The 26,370-nt window shown below is 49.5% G+C and overlaps 1 protein-coding gene across 4 annotated transcripts in view; it reads right to left on the bottom strand.

Annotated features, from left to right (window-relative positions):
- Window positions 1-398: 398 nt before the first annotated feature.
- The window catches only part of OSGIN2 (oxidative stress induced growth inhibitor family member 2), a 127,820-nt gene continuing 101,848 nt past the window's right edge, over window positions 399-26,370 (bottom strand). For all 4 annotated transcript variants that reach the window (XM_086965969.1, XM_086965971.1, XM_086965970.1 and 1 more), the window contains one exon: window positions 399-1,751. In XM_086965969.1, coding sequence (XP_086822095.1) covers window positions 719-1,751 — 1,033 coding nt within the window. In that variant the 3' untranslated portion in view covers window positions 399-718. The remainder of the gene's footprint in view (window positions 1,752-26,370) is intronic.

Below are 26,370 nucleotides of genomic sequence, written 5' to 3'. Positions count from 1 at the left end.
ACGATCAGAAATAAATGTTCCTGGCTGGAACAAACACAAGAATAAATAAGTAAGCTATTGGATAAAGAGGGAACATCTGAGATAAACAATATATCCATCCAATTATTATGAAACCCTACTCTATGAATAGCGAAAACAGCAGGTCTGGACAACAGACAAATAAGCCGTCTGCAGCCGAGACCTTAAAAGGGGTGTCAATATGCAAATACAGTTAGCAGTTTCGTAGTATTGCAAGGATCCAAACAATGGAGAGGGCAGCAAAAACACAAAATAAAACGTTAAAGCACTAGATCTTGTCTCATAATGTTTCTGAGACGGGTGAAGAATACAGTTCGTTCCCTGGGTGGATTCTTAAAAAAGACAAACTAACTGAGAAATGAAAGATGAAGAAGTTCTTTAAAAAAAAAAAAGGTTTATTTTTCTGTCAACATACATTTACCTTTCAGAATGTAAATCATGTTTCAGTAGAGTAAAATACAAAATTAAAAGTCAATTTTAGTTAATTTGCTTTATGATTGTTAGCATAGAATGCTCGTTCTGTGGACTATTAGTGCAGTATCTTTTTTAAAAAGTTCCCATTGCTAGGCAACAGAGCTAATAAACTTCTGGACTGCAGCAGTTTGAAACCACAAAAATAAGTTTCTACCAATTATATTAGCATTCACTGTGCACCACGTACTACAGGCCAAGCGTGTAGAAAGCACAGGGTGCTAGACCCTTAGGCAATACCGTCCACATCGTCTCTCTCAACATTGAGTTTCTTCTTGTTCTGCCTTACCTCCAGGCATCTTGTGATGCCTAGCGCCCCGCCCTTCAAGAATCGTATAAAATTGTCCCCGACCAAAGGGCCCAAGGCAAAGAGGTTTGGCTCCTTTGTCGCTTCAAAGGTGTATGGGTTGATATGCACAGGGTTTCCTTTGCAAGTGATAGGCTGATTTGGGATATGACCTATGCTCCGCCCTTGCTCTTTGAGAAAAAACAGATTAGGATTGGATCCTATTAATATTAAGGCAGCACAGAATTTCAAAACCTTCAAGCCAGATGCACCCTTTAAGACACACTTCTTATCTGGCGTTAAGGACAGCACACAGTGCTCTGGGTAGCTGATGTACGTCGAATGTTGGGGAGTAGCCGTGGTGTACGACTGAGTGCACATCATGTGATAGACCTTGTGGTACTCCGGATAAAGGTTTTTTGGAAGTTGCTTGAATATAAGACTGGAGTCATTGGCATTTCTGCGGAACACGTGTATTACAGGCAGTTTGTTGTTGTAGGCAGACAGCACAGCATCAGCTGCAGTGAGTCCAGCTCCTACAACCAAGACATGGTCAGCGCTGCCACACAGCTTCCCTTTGCTAATGGCAACTTCAAAGTCATGCAAAGAGTGGTAGACAAAAGGCAAATGCTCTCCCTCGACCTCCAGTCTGGCAGGAGAATCAAACGTCCCAGTGGCCAGGGCCACGCTTTCCGTGAAGAGGCAGAACGGCAGGTGAGACCCGTCGGCAGCTCTTTGGTAACCAGAGACCTCCCAGTTCCTCTTGATCATAGACTCCGGCTCTGCTGCGGGGTCTATGGGCAGGGACTTTGGAGAAGGGTTTTCAAGCTGGTCGTCTTCCTGGTTCCGATAAAGCTTTGTAACAGAGGTGACGTATGTGTTTTCAACAAAGTTCCTTTGCAGTCCCATCACTTTTACATACTGCTTGTAGTATGAAGCTATTTCGTCTGGAGTGGCTCGGTCACTTTTTATGTTTCTAGAAGAAAAACAGAAGCATCAGTTGTGCAGAACAACAAGTTCAAATGCATTTCTGATCTAGATTCAATAACTCACTATCATTTACCACAGAAAACTTAGATTCCATGTGACAACTTTTACAACCATGTCTAACAAAGTGAGGGAATTAGAGCGCATCAAAGTCCAGCATATGCGCTCCAAATAATCTAATAAATGTATGTGGGGTATGCTGTTCCTAAAGAAGAATGAGTGTCTATGTGGGTCAATGACTATTCTGTAGGGTGCACAGTGGGCGTGACCCTGCAAGAATCAAATGTCCTCACACACCATGATAGGTGTCTTTCTTCATCATAGGGCATTTGCTCCTCGTCGGACCTGCACTGCAATGCTCAAGGCGCATCCTCAATGGGGGCACTTTGCCAGAGATCTTGTCTGCAATTAGGCGAAGTGTGGGGGCTCAAGGAGTAGATAGGGGTTGAGGTGTGTAGGTGTGAGGTTAAAAATAGTGGTACTTCTCAGAAAAAACTTTAATGAAAAAGTTATCTTACCTATATTAATAATGTGTGGTGCTATCTATTAGACTTAAGTTATCTTAGATAGCTGTAGGCCAGGATCTGTCTAGCTTCCATGTAGTCAAAACAATGATCTAGTAGCTATTCATCAGGACCAATATCAACCTAATCTACTTAGTGATTGGAGTTTTAATGTATGGGTTCATTGATTTTCTCCCAATCATGCATACATTGGTTTCTGCATTGATTTGTGATTTATTTAGCGATGACCTGTAGTTCAAAGACACATAGTACACAGTAAAAATACAATTCAATATTTCCAAATCATTATTTCCAATGTTGAATCTGATTCGTAATCTTGAAAAACGTGCTTATTTTGGTACACCAAACGCATGCTTATTTGTATACATCAATCGCATGCTTTGTGCCAAAGTATATCACCTGTATGGAGCCGGCGTGCTATTGTGCACAACATCAAAAGACACACATTTTTACTCATTTTGAGTAAGTTATCAACTATGATGGACTCTTAATTTATGTTGGCATGTGTCTTGTGGTGTTTTTTATATGTACAGGTGACATACTTGAATGATTTGGAGGAAAATACATAAGAGATCTGGTGCCTATTGCTTCAAAAACAGCCTGGTTAAATTGTACACCAGCTTGGAGTCGGTAGGGATAAGTAAGAGTGAATTACTATTAAGTCAGGACAAAAAGCAACCCAGCTGGCAAGAGTTGGTAGCCTGGTGGGTAGGGGGGGGGGGGGGGGTTAAATCATTCTTTACATTGCGGATAATGGTAAGGAGGTTATTTTTGCAGAGGTGACAAAGTTGGACAAGTGTACGGGCAGTCTCGGTGGAGTGCTGTTGGTGAAAAACAGGCTCTTCACATTTGAATAGGATGTCAGCACTGGGATTTTAGCATTGTTAGGATTACCACAGATTTGAGGTTTGAGGTTGACACTGGTGGAAATGTCTAATTAAATATATGTGGGATAGTGTGGGGAACTGGGCTAGTGTGAGATGAGTTGTTTGTGTTTGTAGGTCGATTGTGGTGCACTGATAGCTCTTGTGAGAATGCTAGGGGCCTGCTCATAGGTATATACATGCGTGAGGGTTCCAAACTTTCCTCACTTTTTGAAGCATGCACATTTATCTTGAGTCAGTGAATTTGGGGAAGGACTTAACACTGTGAAGCTGGTAATCAACAGTCAAGGTGAAAATAGTATAGCAAACTAAATCGTTCAGCACCTCAGCCACCGGCAAAATATAATCCACACAATACATAGAAAGTAGAAGGCAGGTATTTTATTATTCTTTACCTGACTGCATCCCCAAGTCTATCTTGGGGTTAAAATTACAAGTCGTGAGAAAGGACAGAAAGTCTGCCCTTCCCTGATGGAGGCAAGGGTGTGGACAAACTGAAATACTGCCTATCTGCAGTAGCCAATTCAATGGACCTTGTAAGAAACTGTCATACTGGTTGAGGGGGTGAAACTCTACTCGAGCAGGAGCCACAATCCTTGTCGGGCCAAGCCACAAGCAACCCTAAATTAATCCGTGCTTAACCCTTGGGAAGTTTGACACAGAGAAGTAAAGCTTAACTCAGAGGCAATGTATAAAGTATATGTGCAACACTTCAAACAGCAAGACAACAAACACACACATCACAAAAGGATCCTACACCCGTTTGGAAAAATAGAAGAATTTTAAATAAATAATACAAGACCAAAATGATAAAATACCAATCAGTAGAACTGGAGATATGCAGGTTTAAAGATTTCAGTAAAAATAGCATAAAAGAAGTACAGAGTGCCAACTGTGAATATCAGGTCTATCCAGACTGGGACAAAGTCAGAAGACCAGGCTAAATGCAAATGGATCACTAACTGACTACAGGGACCCAGTTAGGCCCGCTCAAGAAGGTACATTTAATCCTGGTTTGCAGAGCATTGTAAGGGTCCGCGTCGAAGATGCGGGGTACTCAGCCGAAGTGATGTATTGATTCTGAGATGCTGCGAGGCTACAGTGCAAGGCCACGTGTCATCATCAACGATCCAGTTGACGAGGGCTTGCCATGCGAAGTTTGGTGTTGGAGATGCATCATGCCGTTGGGGTAATGCGTCTGTTTCTAACAGATGCATTACGGAGTCCATTGTCGAGGCTGCCCTTGGAAAGAGATGAAAGAGCCTGTGCCAAGGATTCATGGCACAGTGCCGGTTCCAATGAGGTGAAGGGCTGCAATGCAGGTCTTAGCAATGGAACAGATCCACACAGCAGTGGCGATGCCGCAGTTCTGCTCGGAGTTGTGCCGCGCAGCAGAGGAAATACGTCAGTCCCGCTGGATCCACAGAGGATGGCAAATAACTTTAGGCCCACTTCCAAGGGCTCAGGACTGGGTTGGCACCACTTGGCAGGGTAGACTCACAGATGCCAGAGTTCAGGTGCTAGGTTCAAGGTTGTTGAAGACTTCTTTCCCTAAGGCTCTAGTCACCTAAGCTCTCTATTGTGTGGGGCTGTCTAGGGGAGATACACAAAGCCCAACTGCACACAGGTATGGGACCCAGAGACCGGCTACAGGCACTAAATGGCTTAAGGCAGGAAAATGCCACCTTCCTAAAAGTACAAGACACATTTACGCATTTACCTTTCTAAAAGTTACGTTTGCAAAATTGTAATTAAAATATCCAACTTTACCATTAGATAGAATTTACAATTCCAAAGTCACCAAACCTGAACTGGTTACCTCTTCCTATTAGGAAAGGACAGCATATTAAATATAATAAGCTAACTCTAGTATTATCCTATGCAAGAGGTAGGCCTTAAAAAATGAATTTGAAGAGCTTTTCACCACTAGTGCAACATAAAACTAACAAGCACTGGCGTTGCCAAGAGGTCTCGCATTAGAAAAGTTGGAGCTATTGGTCTTGTAAATGACAAATATTTTATTTATGTGTTGGTTTTTAAAATAGCTAAATGGATAGCTTTGTCATTTACAATGCCAATAGTTATAACTTTCGCGAATGTGACACCTATAGCATTTGGAATGCAACATGTTTTGTAGGAAGGAAGGAAGGAAGGAAGGAAGGAAGGAAGGAAGGAAGGAAGGGAGGAAGGAAGGAAGGTTCTTAGGACACCCCCGCGCCGCACGGCCACCAGCTGTCGCGTGTGCCCCCCACCTGCCGCTGCTCTCAGCCTCGCTGAGTCTTACTCCCTTGTGGCCACGCCCCCCGCCTCCGCTCGTTGTTATCCCGCTCCTGTGCTATCTCATTGTCTGGTGCTATTTCGTAGTTTGATTTCAATTGTACTGTAATTTCTGTATTTGTTTTGTATTAATTTCCTTTCTGCCTCTGCTTGTCTCGTTATCCCCCTGTGCAGTCCACCCCGGCGCCCACCTGCCCCGCTCCCCGCTCCCCGTTTCCCGCCGTGAGTGTAGACACGCCCCCTTCCTTCTGGGCCCTCCCCGCTCCCGCCTCCCAGGTGCTCCTCCCTCCCTGCACTTCGCCATAAATGGCGACCGTGCGCACGCGAAGCGTTGACGCGCAGCGGGCGCGCCGATTGTGCGCCAAAGGTAAGCCCGTCTGTGCCCGTCCACGCCTGGACCGCACCCAGCGCCTGGACGCCTGTCTCCCTCAGTCACCAGCCCACCCGCCGGACCTACGCCACCACCGAACTCAACGCACTCAACACCGGCCGATTCCCGGGTTGCTACCGAGCCACCCCGAGACGCACCCACGGACCCTTCTGCTGCAACTCCTGCAAGTTCACCTGCATCCGGACCTGCACCACTCCAGCAATGCCCAAGACCACGACGAGCAACAGCAGCAGCCACCTGAAGTGCATCCTGCTCAACACCCGCTCCATCCACAGACACGCCGTCGAGCTCTGGAACCTGCTCGACACCACAGCCCCAGACGTCGCCTTCCTCACGGAAACCTGGATGAACGCCTCCTCAGCGCCCGACATCGCCATCCCGGACGGATACAAGATCATCAGGAGGGACCGCATCAACCAGACTGGAGGAGGCATCGCCATCATCCACAGGAACACCATCCGCATCACGACCAACACTGACGACACCCTCGCACCCGCCGAGCACCTGCACTTCCAGATCCACATCAACCCCAAGACCACCCTCAGAGGCACCCTCATCTACAGACTCCCGGGACCACGCACACAATTCTGCGAGGACATCGCCGACTTCGTCAGCCCGCACGTCCTCCCCTCCGCTGACTACATCCTCCTCGGGGACTTCAACTTCCACCTGGAGAACAACAACAACCGCAACACCACCACCCTGCTGGACAACCTCGCCAACCTCGGTCTCAAGCAGCTGGTAACCACCCCCACCCACTACGCCGGACACACACTCGACCCCGTCTTCTCATCCAGCAAGGACATCGCCTTCAGCCACGCCACCGGACTCCACTGGACGGACCACAGCTGCGTCCAATTCAGCTTCAAAAGGACCACGATCCACCACCAACAGCAACAGGTTGCACGCAGAATCTGGAACAAGATCACAGCCGACCAGCTCGCGACTTCCCTGAGCAAGAACCCACCCACCAGCGCAACAAACCCCAGCCATGCGGCCACCAACCTCACTAAGTGGATCAGCGACTGCGCAGACGACCTCGCCCCTCTGAGGACCCCACCTAGCAGACCCGGCAGCAAGAAAGCCCCATGGTTCACCGACGAACTCAAGAGCTCCAAGAAGAACTGCAGAACCCTTGAGAAAGCCTGGCGCAGAGACCCAACACCGGACAACATGACTGCCCTCAAGCTCGCCACCCGAAAACACCACCAACTGATCCACACCACCAAGAAAACTGCATTCAAGGAACGACTGGACAACAACGCACACAACAGCAAGGAACTCTTCAACATCGTTAAAGAGCTCTCCAACCCCAACGCCGGAAACAACAACATCACCCCTTCGCAAGACCTCTGCAACTCCCTCGCCTCCTACTTCCACAACAAGATCGCGGACATACACAACAGCTTCAGCACTCAACCGACGCACGCCACGACCGAACCACCGCCCCCCACCACCACCCTCTGCGCCTGGACCCCGATCAGCACCGAAGACACCGTCCGCACGATGAACTCCATCCACTCCGGATCTCCGACCGACCCTTGCCCTCACCACGTCTTCAACAAGGCCGACGCTGTTATCGCACCCCACCTGCAGGACATCATCAACACCTCCTTCAACACCGCTACCTTCCCGGAGAGCTGGAAGCACGCCAAACTCAGCGCTCTACTAAAGAAGCCATCAGCCGACCCACCGACCTCAAGAACTACCGGCCCATCTCGCTGCTCCCGTTTCCTGCAAAAGTCATCGAGAAGACCGTCAACAAGCAGCTGGCCGCCTTCCTCGAGACGAACAGATCCCTCGACCTCTCGCAGTCTGACTTCCGGGCCAACCACAGCACCGAGACCGCCCTGATCGCAGCAACCGATGACATCCGAGCCCTGCTCAACAACGGAGAAACAGCGGCCTCATCCTCCTAGACCTCTCCGCGGCCTTCGACACTGTCTCCCACCGTACCCTAGTACAGCGCCTCAGCAACGTCGGAATCCAGGAGAAGGCACTGGGGTGGATCATCTCCTTCCTCGCCAGAAGGACACAGAGAGTCCGCCTCCCCCGTTCAGATCAGAAGCCACCGAAGTCATCTGCGGCGTTCCTCAAGGCTCCTCGCTCAGCCCAACCCTCTTCAACATCTACATGAGCCCCCTCGCAGCCATCGCACGCCAGCACAACCTCAACATCATCTCCTACGCCGACGACACCCAGCTGATCCTCTCCCTCACCAACGACCCCGCCACCGCCAGAGCCAACCTACACGAAGGGATGAAAGAGGTAGCCGAATGGATGAAGAACAGCCGCCTGAAACTGAACTCGGACAAGACGGAAGTCCTCATCCTGGGATCCTCACCCTCCGCCTGGGACGACTCCTGGTGGCCCCCCGTCCTAGGCAGCGCACCCAAACCAACAGACCACGCACGCAACCTGGGCTTCATCCTGGACTCCTGCCTCTCCATGACCAGACAAGTCAACGCCGTCTTCTCGTCGTGCTTCAACATCCTACCCATGCTACGTAAGATCTTCCGGTGGATCCCCACTGAGACTAGGAAGACGGTCACCCAGGCCCTCGTCACCAGCCGACTGGACTACGGCAACTCCCTCTACGCCGGAACCACCGCCAAACTCCAGAAGAGACTCCAGCGGATCCAGAACGCCTCAGCACGATTCATCCTGGACATCCCCCGTCGCAACCACATCTCCGGACACCTGAGAGACCTGCACTGGCTCCCGGTCAACAAGAGAATCACCTTCAGTCTCCTCACCCACGCACACAAAGCCCTGCACAACCAAGGCTCAGGATACCTGAACAGCCGCCTCAACTTCTACGCTCCCAAACGCCAGCTTCGATCGACCGGCCACGCCTTCGCCGCCGTCCCCCGCATCCGAAGAGCCACCACAGGGGAAAGGTCCTTCTCCTACCTCGCCGCCAAGACTTGGAACTCCCTCCCGACCCACCTCCGCCTGACCCAGGACCACCCCGCGTTCAGGAAGCAGCTCAAGACCTGGCTGTTCGAGCAGTAGTGGACCCTCCTCCCCTAGCGCCTTGAGACCTCCGGGTGAGTAGTGCGCTATACAAATGCTTGGAAGGAAGGAAGGAAGGAAGGAAGGAAGGAAGGAAGGAAGGAAGGAAGGAAGGAAGGAAGGAAGGAAGGAAGGAAGGGAGGGAGGGAGGGAAGGAAGGAAGGAAGGAAGGGAGGAAGGGAGGGAGGAAGGAAGGGAAGGAAGGGAGGGAGGAAGGGATTAATTGATATGATGGTATAGAAATTTCAAAACTGAAATAAAACGCGAGGAAAGCATAAGAAGAACGCTATTCTTGCGTGTGCAGAAAGAAACATGTAAGACAAACGTAAAGAAATAATAAAGAGAGGGAAGTGCTGGGGATATGGGAGAAATAAGTAAGACAAGAAGAGGTGTTAGGGAAGCAAAGATGAAGCATGCAGAAAACAGACAAGAAGGAAAGGGAGGACGCAGAAGCAGTCCTGGTGAGAAGGGAGGGGGGAGGGGAGGGCAGTGGGGAAAGTGAGACGGGGAAGGTTGTGTTGTGTTTAATTCCCATGCGCCGGATGAATAAACGTCATCAGCAGATGCTCGGTGATGCGCACAGAGCCCCATCCCCACAGGGGAGGAGGCGGGAAACCTGCGGTACTCGCCCATCAGCAGTGGCGGAGTGAGGGACAGGTGAAAAAAGGCAGAACAAAGACGAGAACTGTAAAGACACTGGTCTGGAACGGCCCAAATAGTGCCCTAGTCTGAACCTTCACAACCCCAGCAAATACAGCTTCAGCAGTGGTGGGCTGTGGTATTCGTGGCTCGCTCTGAACCCCTTTCACCCAAGGCTCCTTTTCTGTTCAGACTCAGTGAGGACTGGCCAGGTAAGGAGCCTCGTCTGAAATGGCCGCCTTTAATAGCAAGGCTATAAGACAGCACAGTGTTGCACGCTAACTCCAGTACCCCCTCACTCTAAAGAATGGAAACGCGCAGTGCAACACCTCCCCGAAATGAGGATACCCGATAACCACTCCCTCTCCCAAGACGTGTGAGGTTGTTCTCTTTCCTCCCGACTCGTCAAGTCTTGCTCTTCTCCCGAGTAGGAGCGCGAGCGCCTGTCTCTTTAAGAGGATGCAGGCTCTCGCGCCGCACGCTTCCTCTCCTGTGCCTGTGGGAGAAGCACGGGAGAGAGGGGATGAGAGAAGAACAATGGGCTGAGGGGGGAAAGGAATGAGAGAAGGGTCGGGGGAGGTGGAGAAGGACACTGAGCTAGATAAAATGAATGAGGAGAGGAGCTGAGTGAGGGAATAGAGTCCGGGTGGAGTGAAGGAGAGAGAGGCGAGAAGAAAACAAGGCATCTTTTGAAAAGAATTACAGGGGGAAAGGAGGCAACTGAGGGTTGCGGGAAGAAAAGTAGAAATTGAGAGAAAAGGGGAATGTGTAAGACAAAGGGCAGATAGTGGTGAGAAGGGATGGTCTGGAAGAGAGAGGAGGTAGCGAGAGAGAGGGAATGGCGTGTGGGGTGGGGGGGCTGGAACAAAAATGGATTTAGAAAGAGTACGGGAAGACGGGTGAAGTGGGGAGAGCTGGGGATGGTGAATTGGGAAAAGTAGAGGGGAGAGAGGCTAAAGGGGTGCTAATGTAAGGAGATGAACAGAAAGAGCAAGATAGAATAAAGCAATGAGTGTAAAAATAGAAATAAGTAAGGAGAGGGAAAGGGATAGGCAGAATTATATTCTATATATATATATATAGATATATCTGATGTGACAATGATGAATATTTACACAGAATGAACCAGAAGTGAAGGCAGGAGAGGGCTAACGGAAGGCAGAAACAACGCATGTGTTCAATGTGGAAAGATGAGAAATCTCAAAAGTATGGGTAAGGGGAGAAGAGCGCCGAAAAGACAAACAACGAGAGGGTTGACGGAAGGGGAAAGAATGAACACGAAAATTAGTCAGAAAGGGGGCGATTGAAAGACTTAAAGAAGGGAGCGGAAGAGGGGAAGTGAAGCAGGAGAAGAGCTCAGGAGGGAGAGATGGCGTGAGAAGAGAGGGAGAGACGGAGAGAGGGGCAGGAAGAAAGGCAAAGCCCGGGACTAAAACTAGGAACGAAATAGCTTAAGAAGAATGGCGGGAAGAAGCATAGCCAAAAGAGAAAAGAAAAAGAAAAAGACGGGCGCCGAGAAACAAGGTGGAGGAAGAGAATCAAGGGAAGCAGCGGACAGGTGGCAAACATGAGCCATCAGGGGCGATGCAGATGCTAAAGAGATGGAGGGCAGAGAGTCAAAAGAGAAAAGAGATAGGAGAAAGAATGAAATAAAAATAGAGCATGATTGTGTGCCTGAAATGAAGGAGGAAGTGCATGTTACGTTGCAAGCACGTGAGGCGTTGCACCGCCGATCATTAAAATGTGTGCGTAACAGACACTATAAAGAACAGCACATGACAGGACAGTTAGCAAGTTCGCTTACAAAAACTGAGAGGGAAAAGGGCACGTACTAAAAAGCAGAGACGTATAGACAGACGGACGGAGGTGCGGAAATGTTAACAATGGGATAAGACGGGTAGGAGATGAAAGGCAAGAACAAAAAATGTGAACAAATGCGTGCGCCGGGAAACTGAGCCATGAATAATTAGGGCAGGAGAAGCCGCAGAGCACACGCTGGGAGAAGCCCTTTGATGTGCTGGCGGCCGTAGGGAGGGAGGCTGATGCGCGTGCTTGTTTGGTCACGTGATTCACGTGAACTCAAAGAAAACCGCACAAACTAAACCCTTGGTTCACGAGCATTTTGAGCACTTGAATCCTCGCTCCGCTCAATGCTTGCGCGCATTGGTAGGACGCGAGACCTAAAAACTACATATCCCACTTTTTTAATACTCTGCGCCCTGCCCTCTGGGCTTTCCAGGGCCTACACCAGGCATCTTTTACGTGCATTAAAAAGGGAGGGTTGGCCCTGGCAAAAGGTATATTTTGCCAGGTCGAAATGGCAGTTTAAAACTTCACACACAGGCTTCGCAGGCAGGCCTGAGACATGTTTGAAAGGGCTACTTAATGCTTGGCACAACCAGTGCTGCAGTCCCACTATTGCCATTTAATTGCAAGTCCTGAATACATGTAGTACCACTTTACTAAGGACTTATAAGTACATTAAATATGCCAGTTTTTTAAAGGAGAGAGCACAATCACATTAGCACTGGTTACCAGCCATAAAGGACACAGAGTCCTAAGGCAAAAAAACAAATTCAGCAAAAAGTGGAGGGTAAATGGAAAAAGTTTGGAGGGGACGCTGCAAACAGGGTCAGGTCCAATATGACTCCCTTCCAGACTAAAGCCAAGGGGGACTAATCAATACCTTGATGGACTTCCCTGCTTAGGCGATAGCATGTGAACAATGGCCCTCTACTGCAGAGTCACTTGTCAGTTCTACACCCTTCTGAATTCTGTTGGCTCCCTCTGTTTACACTTTCCTGAGCCACTGGACAGATCCGTGGGGAACCCTTCAATCAATCAATCAGAACATTTGTAAAGCGCACTACTTACCCGTGAGGGTCTCAAGGTGCTGGGAAGGGGGTGGGGGGGCGGGAATGCTGCTACTCCTCAAATATCCAGGTCTTGAGGAGTCTTCTGAAGGTTTGTAGGTCCTGGGTCTGCCGTAGGGGGATGGGGAGGGTGTTCCAGGTCTTCGCGGCGAGGTGGGAGAACGATCTGCCGCCGGAGGTCACTCTTCAGATGCGGGGGACTGTGGCAAGAGCGAGGTCAGCAGAGCGGAGCTGGCGGTTGAAGGTGAAGAAGCTGAGTCGCCTGTTGAGGTATGCTGGTCCGGTGTTGTGGAGTGCCTTGTGTGCTTGGGTGAAAATCTTGAAGGTGATCCACTTGTTGACAGGGAGCCAGTGCAGGTATCTCAGGTGGGGTGTGATGTGGCTGCAACAAGGGATGTAGAGGATCAGGCATGCAGAGGCATTCTGAATGCGTTGAAGGCGTTTATGGAGTTTGGCCGAGGCTCCTGCGTAGAGTGGGTTTCTGTAGTCCAACCTGCTGCTAACGAGGGCCTGGGTGACCGTTCTTGTTTGGATGGGGAACCACCTGTAGATCTATCAGAGCATGCGGAGGGTGTTGAAGCAGGAGGATGAGACAGCGTTGACCTGCTTTGTCATGGAGAGGGTAGAGTCGAGGATGAAACCTAGGTTGCGTGCATGGTCAGTGGGTATTGGAGCTGTTCCCAGTGCTGTCGGCCACCAGGAGTCGTCCCAGGCCGAGGGGGTTGATCCGAGGATGAGGACTTCCGCCTTGTCCGAGTTTAGCTTCAGTCGGCTGTTCCTCATCCACTCGGCGATGGCTTTCATTCCTTCGTGGAGGTTGGTTTTGGTGATGTGGGGGTCCTTGGTGAGGGAGAGGATCAGCTGGGTGTCATCGGCGTAGGAGATGATGTTGAGGTAATGCAGTCGGGCAACGTGTTGGGCTGAGAGATGAGCCTTGGGGTACGCCGCAGATGATCTCAGTGGCTTTGGAGCGGAAGGGGAGGAGGCGGACGCTCTGGGTTCTGCCGGAGAGGAAGGAGGTGGTGCAGTCCATGGCCTTCTCTTGGATCCCATCGTCGTGGAGGCGTGTGCATAGGCTGCGGTGGCAGACCGTGTTGAAGGTGGCTGACTAGCAGGGCCCTGATGTCAGCGGTGGCGGCGATGAGGGCAGTTTCAGTGCTGTGGTTGCTGCGGAACCCAGACTGGGACGGGTCAAGGATGCTGTTCTCCTCGAGGTAGCGGGTCAGTTGTCTGTTGACGGTCTTCTCGATGACCTTCACCGGGAACGGGAGCAGGGAGATGGGCTGGAAGTTCTTGAGGTCCTTGGGGTCAGCCTTGGGTTTTTTGAGTAAGGCGTTGATCTCAGCGTGCTTCCAGCTCTGCGGAAAGGTTGCTGTCTCAAAGGAGATGTTGATGGCTTTCCGGAGGTGGGGTGTGATGGTGGTGCTGGCTTTGTTGAAGAAGTGGTGTGGGCAAGGGTCCGACGGAGATCCGCAGCGGATGGTGTTCATGATTTTGATGGTGTCGTTGTTGTCTATGTTGGTCCTGAAGAGCAGGCGGTCGGTGCGGATGGTGGCCGTAGGGGTGGAGGCTCAGTGGTTGTCAGGGCGGTCGTGGTGTTGAAGCTGTCCTGGATGTCTGCGATCTTGCGATGGAAGAAGGTGGCAAGGGAGTTGCACAGGTCTTGTGAAGGTGGGATGTCATTGATGTTGGAGCTGGGGTTGGAGAGTTCCTTCACGATGTTGAAGAGCGCTTTGCTGTTGTGTGCGTTGTTGTCTAGGCGGTCTTTGAAGGAGGCCTTTTTGGAAGATCTGATGAGGTGATGGTGTCTGCGGGTGTTGTTCTTGTGGGCTGCGAGGCTGTCCGGTGTCCATTCACGGTGCCATTTCTTTTCTAGCTTTCGGCAGGTTTGCTTGGAGGCCTTCAGTGAACCAGCTGGCATTCTTGATGGTGTGACTGTTGGATGGTTTCTTGATCGGGGCAAGGGTGTTGGCGCTGTTGTCGATCCACTGTCTGAGGTTGCGGGTGGCAGTGTCGGGGCGGTGGGGTCAGCGGGTGGGCTCCGGGCGAGGGAGGTGGTTAGCTGGTCTTCAGTGACTTTGCTCCAGCAGCGGCTGGGGATCTGTTGGGTGCGCTAGTGTGTGGTGGGTTTCTGGAAGGTGAAGTGATGCAGTGATGGTCGCTCCAGTGGAGTTCAGTGTTGTGGTTAAAGGAGACGTGGAAGCTTGCGGAGAAGATGGGGTCAAGCGTGTGCCCGGCGGAGTGGGTAGGTGTTGTGTCTGAGTCCGAGGTTGGCAATCAGGGTGGTGGAGTTGGTGTTGTTGTTGTTCTGAAGGTCCTTCTCCTCACTGTGGACCCCAAATGTGCAGCAGCTAACCATAACTTGCTCACAGATGCATCTCACTTGGTAGACAGTACCACTGTGCCAATAAAGTGATGTAGCCCATTCCACCCCTTGTATGAGAGTGATGTCCGTACCTAAGGAAAACTCTGCCCAAAAGAACAGCAACCAAGAGAGCCCAATGAAAGCTGTCAGTGTCAATAGCCAGGCACCAGAACATTCACTGTGAGGTGAAAGCTTCAAGCGGAGACACTGGGTAGACCTCTCTTCCAGCCTTGGGGATGGCAAGAAGTTCCTTATGGGCTCTTGAGGGTTCTCGGATCTCTGTGGTTTCTCAGAGCTGGGGGCAACAACTATGGGTGTTAGGCCCCACATTTTTACTCTCCTTCTCACTAGTTCATGAGTGCTGTCCTGAGACTGGACACTTAGGCCAAGGTCTGTACCGAGGTTAAACAGTGAGCGGGGGTCAGTACTCCCTCAGCCTGCCCCTCCATCTGGTTTCCCGTACCGTCCACTTGGGAGTGGCTATTCCAGAAAATGAAACTGCCAGAGCGCTCGCCCCTCTCAGTTCTCCTGACACCAGGGGCAACTCATTCCCCCGAATGATGCAGTATATGGGCATCTGGGGACTAAGTATGACTTCCTCTGTGTCACCTCCCCACTCCACTCCAGGTTTAACGGGGGTGGAAAAATTCCACCCCATTGGCCCAAGTTGCCCTACATACCTGGCCGATGTACTGCTCAGGAGAAACTAACTTTTCCACTATCATGGTCTGGCTAGCTTCGGTGTCCCTCAGAGGAGTTACAGGGGCCCATTCACTTTCACCTGGTGGAAGTGACTACTCCCACCCTTAGGGATCACAAGCTCAGCCTTGGAACCTATCTATCTCTACAGTAAGGGAGATCGTAGTATGGTCTATGACCTGCCCCTGGGGATTTCTCACCCCAAGGCAATGTTGGCCACCACTGTAGAGTTCCCCACCAGTGAGTGGTTTCTTTGGACAATGTCCCTGCTTGGGTCCTAACAGGGAGCATTTAAAGCAGCAGGGTTGGAAATGGGCACCCTGGGCCACCACCTACCAGAACCTCCCAAGTTTCTCAGAAGGTGCCTCAGAAACCTTTCCCACTGCCTTACGCTTGGAATTGTCTGGGTCATCTTTACCCTCCCACTCACTCTGCTGGGGGAACCTGAATCATCCTTCTTGGGGCCACCTACAGGTACCTTCTTGGGATACTCTGGTACAGATCAGAGATCCATCTCTTTAGCAAGCTTCCTGGGGTCCGTCAGTTTGCTGTCCACTAGGTGCTTGTGCAGCTCTGTAGAACATATATTGAGCATGTGCTCCCAGAGAATAAAGTATCTTTTGGTATGGTTACTCGCCAAGTTTGTCAACTGATGCTGCTGGTGTTCCAACTCTGAGAGTGCACAGACCTCAGTGCCCTGACCCTAAAAGTGTATGTTGAATTGGCTATACCCAATTGGAAATGCTGACTTGCCTTTAAGTCCCTAGTAAGTGGTACTCTGGTATCCAGGGCATGGAAGTTAGAGGGGTACCCAAGGGCTTGTAGCACTGATTGTGCCAACCTTGCGGTCTTCCAAGTAAAAAAAGCCCCCAGTCCATCACTGCAGACTGGTAGAGCAGCTGTGCACTGCTAGCCCAACAATGGCAAAGCCACCACTTCCCCTGGACAGGTGTGTAAAACACCCCTCTGGCATGCCTACCGAGTCCTAAAGGCAAGGTGCAACATATGACACAGGCCGTACATGTTCTTTACATGTTCTGACAGTAAAACACGCAAAACCACAGTTTTTACTGTGTAAAGACTTGGTTGCCCAATTGTCAAGTATAGGGTTACACGCTCACCCCCTCAGCTGTGCAAACTCCTGAATGGTGCCACGAAAGTGGATACTTCAAGGTATCAAACAACATTAAGCCCTACTTGTATCTAAAGTGAAAATGTAACTTGTTGCAGTGTGCAGCTTTAGTTTCCTTTTAAAACTCATTTGTCTTCCCAGGCACACATGGAGCCTGCTCCATGACAAATCTAACTGCCCCCCTGGAGAGATGTGCCAACAACTCTCAGGAAGGAGCACAATGAGTTACTCCAGGCAAGGGACAGAAGGCGAGTTATCAACTTGGTTAGGATTGGTCTGTGACTGTGTCAAAGGGTGACTGGTAGTCCAGTGGCAACTGGACTTCGGCTTGACTCAAAACAACTTTCTGGGACGTTGTGCCTGCAACAAAGACCCCCTCAACATCGTTGTGGGCCAAGGAATCCATGCAGAAGGCCCCCATGGACCACATAACATCCAGAGCATCCTTAAGCATCTTCAGCATCCTTCATCCCTTGCATCAGGACCATTCCAAAGTAATCCATAACAACAACAATAAAGTGCCAGAACTGATGAAGGACTGCTTCTACTCTGAAGCAACTGTTTTTAGGACCTTGCTGGTCCCCCTGACTAGCTCACTGCCAGAGGTGTTTGCCCCAAGTACTTCAAATCAACTGCATTGACACTTACCTAAGTTTTTCGTGAAAAAGTTCCCAAGTGTCCTATTCGTTGACTTTGCCAAGGCTTGTTCGTGGTTGAGGGAAAGTGCACTGATTTATTATTGCTTGTAAAATCTATTCATCCAGAACCCTCCAATGGATCTTTTCGTTCTAGTGTCTAAATATAACTAATTTTTATAAAATGATGTTGGATTTCTTGAGGACATGTCAAATTCTTCAATTGTTTGGGTGCTGTTTAAATGCTTACCACTTTTTCCTCGGTGTATGCCTTGCTGTTGAGTGCCACAGCTACCCAGGTTTGAGCGGAGGGTTTAAAAGATAAAACCCACTACTATATCATATCATACACACCATTTCCTCACACAGGTTGTACAGCCCACCATAACCAATGTCCTAGTTGCCCCTTAGCAAGTGTAGAGAAACGAGTGCACTCCTTCCCTTGATGAATACATTAGTTTAGCTTGTAATGCCAAGTAATGTGTGCAAAACAGCGCTATGACTGTCCCAACACAGTATATCAATGATAATGCCAAAAGGGCGATACTGTTGCCCAGCTGCTGCACAGCTGAAGTGAGGAACATTTCCTCTTAAGGTAAACCAAATTTTAAAGTTTGTGGATTACTATGGATTGCCCTAGCTGCCCCTTATCCAGTCCCTCAGTGCTTGCTGAAGTAGTCCATGAAATCCACCCAAGACTGATTTAGGAGGTTTTGGCTGTCCCTGAGCCTCTGTCGATACTCTTCAGGGGTCATCGCAAATTTAGTTAGCAGAATGAATTTCATGGGGGTGTACCTTCTAGGGTCAGAAGAATGTGCCTCCCCACTGAAGGTCTATGCTTCCACCTATTACCCGCCACCCCCACACCAAGTGCTCCTCTGAGGTTTTCTTTGCTCCCAGAGTCACCGCACAAGTTGAAAACCATTTGTCAATGTTATCTCCCACCACATATATGGGCCAAGGTCTTTGCATATATGGACCTTCCGGTACTCTTCAGAAACTGATTGTATACTGCCACCATTGCTGCTGGACTCTGATTGCTTAGCGTTAAGCTTCACGCTTACGGACCATTCTCCTTTCCTCCATGGCCACCAGTTCTTTCTCCATCGGTAATTTGGCCACCTGCAGCTGAAACTCCTGTGCCTTCCTGTCTGCCAGTCCTCTAGGGACAGCCCATGCAAGGATAGGCTACTTTCTGCTGTGGCAGGAAGTTGCAATTCAGGAGCGAGGGGTCATTTTCCTCCTTTGAAAGGCTGCATTTCAGGGCTATTGTCCAGGTCCTGATCCTGCTCATCTAGATCATCCCCATCAACCTGCTCCTCTGTGGCTGTTCCTGACAAGGGAATTAGAGCTTTCTGCAGCTCCAACGTCTTAGTACACTTCTTGATCGTGAGGCCCCTTTCATTCCAGAATTGCTTGCGCTCAGCCGTAGTGTAATTTTCCTGGTTGGCAACTCGAATTCCATCACGCCAGGCATGGTCACAGACAGTCAGATAGCAAAGAGAGGCAGCAAAGAGGGTAGATTTGGAAAATCAAAAGTAGCCAATTAAGGAGAATTTGAAAAAACTTGAATTGTTCTTACATTATTTAGGCAGGGTGGTAGTGTAACACAAAATCACTGTATGACACTACACAAAACAAGTCCAAATCCTCACTGCTGACCACTAAAGTAAGAAACTGGGTTACTGGGTGAAGAAGGAGAACCCTCCTAAAGCAGGAAACACAATCCCTGCCTGGGTGAAGTGACAACCAACACTAAATTAACCTGTGCTCAACCCTCGGGTAGATTGGCACAGAGCAGTCAGGCTTAATTCAGAGGTTGAATAAAGTGTAAAGTACTTGTGAAACACTTCAAACAGTAACACAGCGGAAATACACCACAAAAAAACCCCACACCAGTTTTGAAAAATAGAGTATTGTCAAATAAATAAAACAAGATCAAAAGAACAAAACTCCAATCAATAGAACCATAGATTTATAGGTTTAAAAATTCAGTAAAAATGGTGCCAAAAATCAAAAAATTCCAACTGTGGATATTTGGTTGTGCTAGACCAGACCAGACAAAGTCGGAAGTTCAGGCTGTCAGCGATTGAGCGCCGGCTGGCTACAGAGACCCAGTTAGGTCCGCCGAACAAAGTACCTTAAATCCTGGTTTTGTGGAGCATTGAGAGGGTCGACATCAGAGATTCATTGTGCAGCTGAAACAATGAGACTGCTCTGCAATGCAACAAGGCTGCAATACGAGATCCTGTATCATTAGCAAGCATCCCGTCGATGAGGGCTTGCGATGTGAATTCCAGCATTGAGGATACGTCACGGAGTCAAGGCAATGCAACTGTGCTGAGGAACAGTGAGCATGTAATATGAAATCGGCATTGGGAAGCAGGGGCCTGCGCTGAGGATGCAGCGCATAGCAGCGGTTCCGACGAGGCGATGGGTTGTGATGCATGTCTTTGCAACGGAACCGATCCACACAGAAGTTGTAATGCGTTGGTTCTGCTTGGAGTTGCACCACACAACAGGAGGAGATGCATCAGTTCTGCTGGATTCACAGAGTCTGGCACCGCACCTTAGGTCCACTTTCAACGGTCCGGGACTGGGATGGTACCACTTGGCAGGGTAGACTCACAAATGGAGGAGTTCAAGTGCTGGGTTCAATGTTCATTGAGCATTTAGCTCCAGACGCTCTAGTCAGGAGGCCGGCCAACTAACCTTTGTAGACACTTTATCTATTTATTTATTCATTTATTTATATAGCACCAGAATCGACTCCCGAAGGAGTATCTCTTCGCTTCGGACGGGTAACATAGATATAATGCAATTGCAGCTAAGATCAGAAAGAGAAAAGTGAAGTCTTAAGCAGCTTCCTAAATTGTAAATGATTAGAGCATTGGCGTAAGTGCAGGGGGAGCTCATTCCAATAACGCAGGCCAAGGTAGGAGAGGGCCTTTCTCCCTAGTCTTGCCCTCCTAACTCGGGAAACCTCTAAAAGATGTTTGTGGCATGAGCCGAGAGAGTTAGAGGGGCGGTAGGGTGTGAATTCTTCCATGAGATAGCTAGGACCAAGATTGGAAAGCGCCTTATGGATGGTACAACAAATTTAGAATTTTACCCTTTGGCTTATAGGAAGCCAGTAAAGCTGCAAGAGAAGAGGGCGGGAGGAAGTCCTACTGGGAAAGTTAAGAACTAGCCGTGCTGCCTTGTTCTGGACCACCTGTAATCTGTTAATCGAAGTCTCACTAGCAGAGATATGCAGGCCGTTACAGTAGTCCAGCCGGCTTAATACAAGTGCCTGAGTCAGAGTCTTTCGAGTAGAGTCAGGAAGCAAAGGAAAAACTTGACGGAGTAGGCCCAGAGTATGGAAGCAGATGCCAGCTGCCTGAGCGGTGTGCTCTTTCAGGGTGAGGGCTTGGTCCAAGCGGATGCCTAAATTCTTAACAGTGGATTTAGGGTCAGGAGGGGCGCCAAGATCAAGGGGCCACCACTATGTAGACCATAGTAAAGGGGCCTCTCAAAAAAGCAAAATCTCTGTTTTCCCAATGTTACACTGGAGGAGATTACTCTTCATCCAGTGTGAGATGGCTCTCATTCCTGAGGAGGTCAGCTGTCCAGACGGTGTAAATTTGTCAAAAGGGAAAAGCAGCTGTGTATCATCGCATATGATATTGGGGTAAACCCATACATCCTCAAGAGATTGGTCAAGGGAGCAACATAGACACTGAAAAGTGTGGGACTCAGGCATGAGCCCAGAGGCACTTCCTTGGACAATTCCATAGGTGCCAAACGATATGGGCCAAGATTGACAGTCTGAGAACGACCAAATTAAAAACTCGACATCCACTGAAAAGCAGAGTTTCTATGTCCAATCTCCTTCAGTCTCCTGAGTAATATCTGATGTGAGACCATGTCGAACGTGGCAGACAGGTCCAACAGCACCAGAATCGTGGAGTGGCCCTTGTCTAGGGTCATCCTGATGTTATTGGTGACCGCTAGCAAGGCTGATTCAGTGCTGTGTTTGGGCCTAAAGCCTGACTGGGAGAGATCTAAACAACCAGTATGCTCGACATGGTTTGAGAGATGTATGTTAATATGTCTCTCCAATAGTTTACTCAGGAAAGGAATAAGCGAGACAGGAAGGAGATTAGACAGATCTGTCAAACGGGCCTTGGTGTTCTTACGAATGGGCATAACCTGCGCTGCTTTCCATTCTGACTGAACGTGACCCTCTCTTAATGAACGGTTGAGATGTTCAGTTGAGCGGGAGAGTTGAGTGGCCAGGGAGGTGAAAACTTTGGCTGGAAAATATGTTGTGGGGGGACCCAGATTTAACTCTATGGATAAGGGTTACAACATCTGCCGAGGTCAGCAGAGGAAATCTTTCAAGCAGCTGAGGGGTTGCCGGTTCAGGTAGATCAGCAGTCAAAGGGGCCAGGTCCTGGCTTCCTGACAGAACAATTTTTTATAGATACGCTTCTGTGAGAAATATTGTGCAATATCATTACATAGTGTTGGCGTAGGTGCCTCAAGGTTCTCACAGGCCGATGTAGGATTATAGGGGCATTGCCAGCCATAGCTAGTTGGGAAGCAATGTAACTTTTATGCACAACTTTTATGTTATTATGATAACTGGAGAAAGTGGTCAGAAACTGAATTTTATCACTCTCATTGTGGGTCGTGTGCTAACGTCTCTCATATTTCCTACAAAGTTGTTTTTGCACACGCAGCTTAGGGGCGAACCAGGCAGCCTGTGGCCGTTTGGAATGGTTAAGGAGAAGTTTCAGTGGTGCGAGATAATCAATAGTCTTAGAGACTGCAGAATTGTATTTAGCCAGGGCTTCTACTACATTATCCGTTGCGGTCCATGCTGTTTCAACTATGAAAGTTAGGATGTTCATTTAACGCTGGGAAGCCCTTATTGTGTAGCTATGCCCTGTACAATCATCATTCATGAATAAAAATAAAATTCAGCCTTCACAGTATGGTTCCATTTACAAACTTATGGTTCAGCATCAACAAAGCTTTTGTACACTGAGCTACATTTTACAGGTAAGCAAAAAGTGACCCACTTCCTTTGTCTTCATTTCACTATTTAACTAGCTGGAACGTTCAGTACCAAGTCCGGCAAATGCTTTGGTGAGTGTGGCAGAGGGTTATCCCTCCTTTTTAGGTCGAGCCTAGGCAGCGCATGCACTGTCTACAAGACCTGGTGTATCTACAATAGGTGTTTACCACGCCCCTCGATTGCCATTCGTTCTTTGTTGTGCTATTTAAATTTCAGTCTTTTGATTGGTGCTTGGGTTGCAATTGTTCCTCCTTTGGGTGCTTGGTTCCTTACAGGCTATTTCACAGTGTTTGTTTGGGTCGGCCATCTTTATTTATTTATTTATTTTTGATATTTGCACTCATGGTTTTTTTCTGGTTGGCCATTGTTTCAAATACACATGTTGCAGAACTTTAAATGTTATCTTTTGAGGCTGAAGTGCACTAATCACAATCGGTGCTCAGGTCGGCGGGGCTTCTGTGCTGGAAACAAGTACAACTCTGGGAAGGCTGGGAGGGAGAGAAACTTTCAGCCTCTAGCTGGCCTCAGAGGCCCACACCTGCCGTCCAAGGGGACATGCTCAGTCGTAGTAGGCAAGTGATATAACTTGCTACTACCACAGGCTCCTATGTAGGCCGAAGGAAGTCTGAAATGCGCACGGAGCAAGAGCTGCCACAAAAGACCCCATTTCCTCCACGCTGCAGTTGTTTCCTCGCTCTCAAACCTTATTCTGTTGGCTTGGTGCGCAATGTAATCGCAGTCACTTGATGGCATTCTTCCTTTTTAGGTCTCGGCTAGCGTAGGCTGCGCTTGCGCAGTCTCGCTGGCGAGATTTTATGTTTTATAGTATGGAGCTTAAACACGCCAGCTATTCTCCATTGGCTGGCTTCCTAAACGGCGGCCAGCCATTGGAGAAGAGGTTTGTCCGTCAATTTAAGCCCCGTCCGTTTCGGATTGAGGGGCGTGTTTTTTTCGCTTCTTTCTCTCATCTTCCCATTGGCTGTATTGTAAACAACAAGCCAATGGGAAGAGGACAGAAAGAAAAACACGCCCCCAGTCTGAAAATGATGGGGCGTTTTGGAGATCCATTTCTGGCCTGCGAGCGGAGAGGGCGGTGCAGCGACTGCTGGCTCCGACTGAGGCGAGGGGAATCCATTCACTCCAGCGCTCGTGAGGGATTTATTCTCCGCTGTTCCCCGGCTCGTGCATGTCCCTCCACACTCACATCCCTGGACCCGCCATGGAGCACTAGAAGGGCAGAGTGCAGGCGGGGTCGCTTAGCCCGGCCATCACCAGGTTTCGGCCTGCCTGAGGGCGAGGGGGGTTGGGGCTGCCCTTTGCAAGCTCAGGCCAGCATCCTTGGACGAGGCTACTCAGTCGGGTCAGGCAGCCCCCGGGCAGGAACCGGCCTCGAGCACCAGGGCAAAGAGAAGGCGTTACCGAGCAGGCGCTGTGCCCCCTCGGAGGCTATGTTGCTAGTGCAGTTAGGGTCATCCCATAATATGACCAGACATGCTGTCCTTTCTGTTCATGCTGCGTTAGTCCGTCTCTAAGCCCCTCGTGCTGTTGCTCATCCTCTTTCCCAGCGCACTTGGTTGCTCGTGTTTTGTCCCTCGGCTCTAATCCATGAAGCCCCGGTTTAGTCCTCCCTCCTTGTTTATGCGGCCTCTTCTCCGCCATTTTGTGAGTTTACGCATGCCCGTGGCCATCTCGGAGGCTCGCCGATGTGCCGGAGGCGTTGAGAGCAGGAACGGCAGAGAAGGCAGCCAGCCGCACCCCTGTGCAGGAGTACGAGCCTCTGCCCCGGTCGACGCCCATCTCGCACCGGAGTCCCATGCTGGGACCAGGTCAGCCGGCAACGGGCGGACAGCAAGCGAAGCAACGGGTGAGTGCAGTCTGTGGGGGAACAGTGCCTGGGAGGACAGGGTGGCTCTCCCGTTGAGGGGGCTGGGGTGGAGCAGAGTGCACAAACACGTACTGGGGATCGTTCTGTGCTTTCCGGGAGGCTCAACTGATTCTGTGTGTTGTTTTGCTGGTGGAGAGTGAGTTGTGGGGTTCAAAAGGCAGCTGGAGTGTATGCCGGGGTGTTTTATTTCAGTGCTGGGTGGCGCGCGCATGTGGTAGGTGCATATTTGAAGGTGGGGGTGGTAGTACTGAGGCTGGTGGTTGTGCATTGGGGAGGGGATTGTTTCTTGTTCGTTCATGTGATTTTAGCTGGAGATTGGTTGTTGGTACATCATGAAGTAAAATGTTTCCTTTTTAATATTGCCTGTTAGTACCAGAGCTTACCCAGTTGCCTGTTTGTTAGTACTTTCTATTTTGGAAGCGAAGGAAATCCAAGCACAGAAATGTTACATTTGACCAGCATCAAATGTAATCAGTGCAGCAAGTGTGTTTATGGCAAGCGATGCCTCATCCCTCGGTGCCCTCCCTCTTCCCTACCCTGGCTGCCCCAGCCCGTTTAGGGCAGGAGGAGGAGCCGCCTGCATGGGCTGAGCTGGCAGGGCCGTGGTTCAGCCTTGAAATGGAGACTTTGAACTGAAACCGATCAGAGCTGGTCATTTTCAGACAGCTCTGCAGGGCCGCCATCAGTCACCCTGCGCACTCACACCCTCCTCTCTCCCTCCCACTCTCCACACCGGCCCCCTCCGCCCCCTCCTTCCTCTGCCAGCACCTCAGATTCTGCAGCTTTGCTTCTCCTCCGTACCCCCTGGATCCCCTCCTCTCTGTACAGAGGGGGGCAGACACCCCTTCCCTGCACCCCCCAGCCCGCAGACAGAAGCCCCGCCCTCCCCGTGTCCGAGCGGAGCCAGCGCTGCTCTCCGGCGCTGTAGATGTGGCCATCAGAGATCACCAAGCCAGAGGAGGGTCACTATTCCCAGCAGGGGGGCGTGTGTGTTGGGCTCTGTGTGTGTGTGGCTCTGTGTGTGAGTTTGTGGCTGTGTGTGTGTGTGTGTGTGGTTCTCTGTGTGTGTGTGTGTGGCTCTGTGTTTGTGTGTGTGTGTGGCTCTGTGTGTGTGTGGCTCTTTGTGTGTGTCTGGCTCTGTGTGTGTGTGGCTCTCTGAGTGTGTGTGGCTGTGTGTGTGTGTGTGTGTGTGTGTGTCTGGCTGCGTGTGTGTGTGTCTCTGTGTGTGTGTGTGTGTGTGTGTGTGTGTGTGTGGCTCTCTCTGTGTGTGGCTCTGTGTGTGACTCGCTGTATGTGTGAGTGTGTGGCTCTGTGTGTGTGTGTGTGTGTGTGGCTTTGTGTGTGTGTGTTGGGCTTTGTGTGTGTGTGTTGGGCTCTGTGTGTGTGTGTGGGGCTACTCACACTTTACTCAATCTCTACTACTCTCTAATACTCTCAATTCACACTATACTACTCACTCTAATAATCACACTCTAATACACCCTCCAACTACTCTCTACTACATACAAGTCACACTCCACACAACTCACTCAATTACACTATCCACAATTTTATACTCACTCTCTACTACTCTACTACTCTCTACTACACTCTAATACTCAAAAGTACTAACTAACTACTGCTCTCTAATATTTACTCTATTCTAAAAATCATTCACTACTCACTCTACTAAATAGGTATACTACTCCATATACTATCTACGACTCACTACACTAAATCTATTTCTATATAGTACTTTTCATTACTCACTACTACTCTGTCTCTACTACTCGCTAACTCCTACACGCTCTCTACACACTATCTACTACTCACTCTATACTACTCTCTACTAATCTACACTACTCACTAACTACTATTGCCTACAACTCACTCCTACTCTACTCTATTCAAGTATACTCTATTAATAAACTAGTCACTCTCTACTAACTATTAATCACTGCTAATACTCTCTACTACTCTCTAATGCTCACCTATTGCCATTGTAAATGACAATGCCATTTATTTATGTTTAAAAAAAAAAACATGAAAAATATGCCATTTGCAATGCAAATAGCTCTAACTTTAGCAAAGACGAGACCATTGCATTGTAAATGCTTGTTATTAGGTCCAGCCTGCACAGCGTTTCAGCTCTGCTTGTTTTCCTGCCTGCCTTTTTTGGCTTTTGTTGGTTTGGTTTTGTGATTTCCTGATGGTATCGTTTTATGCGTGGGACACGTTCTCCTTTTAG

The sequence above is a fragment of the Lissotriton vulgaris genome, chromosome 4_1 (assembly GCF_964263255.1).
Source record: "Lissotriton vulgaris chromosome 4_1, aLisVul1.2, whole genome shotgun sequence".
Taxonomy (NCBI): domain Eukaryota; kingdom Metazoa; phylum Chordata; class Amphibia; order Caudata; family Salamandridae; genus Lissotriton; species Lissotriton vulgaris.
The sequence above is the reverse complement of the archived record's forward strand: the minus strand, read 5'-3'. Positions and strand labels throughout refer to the sequence as shown.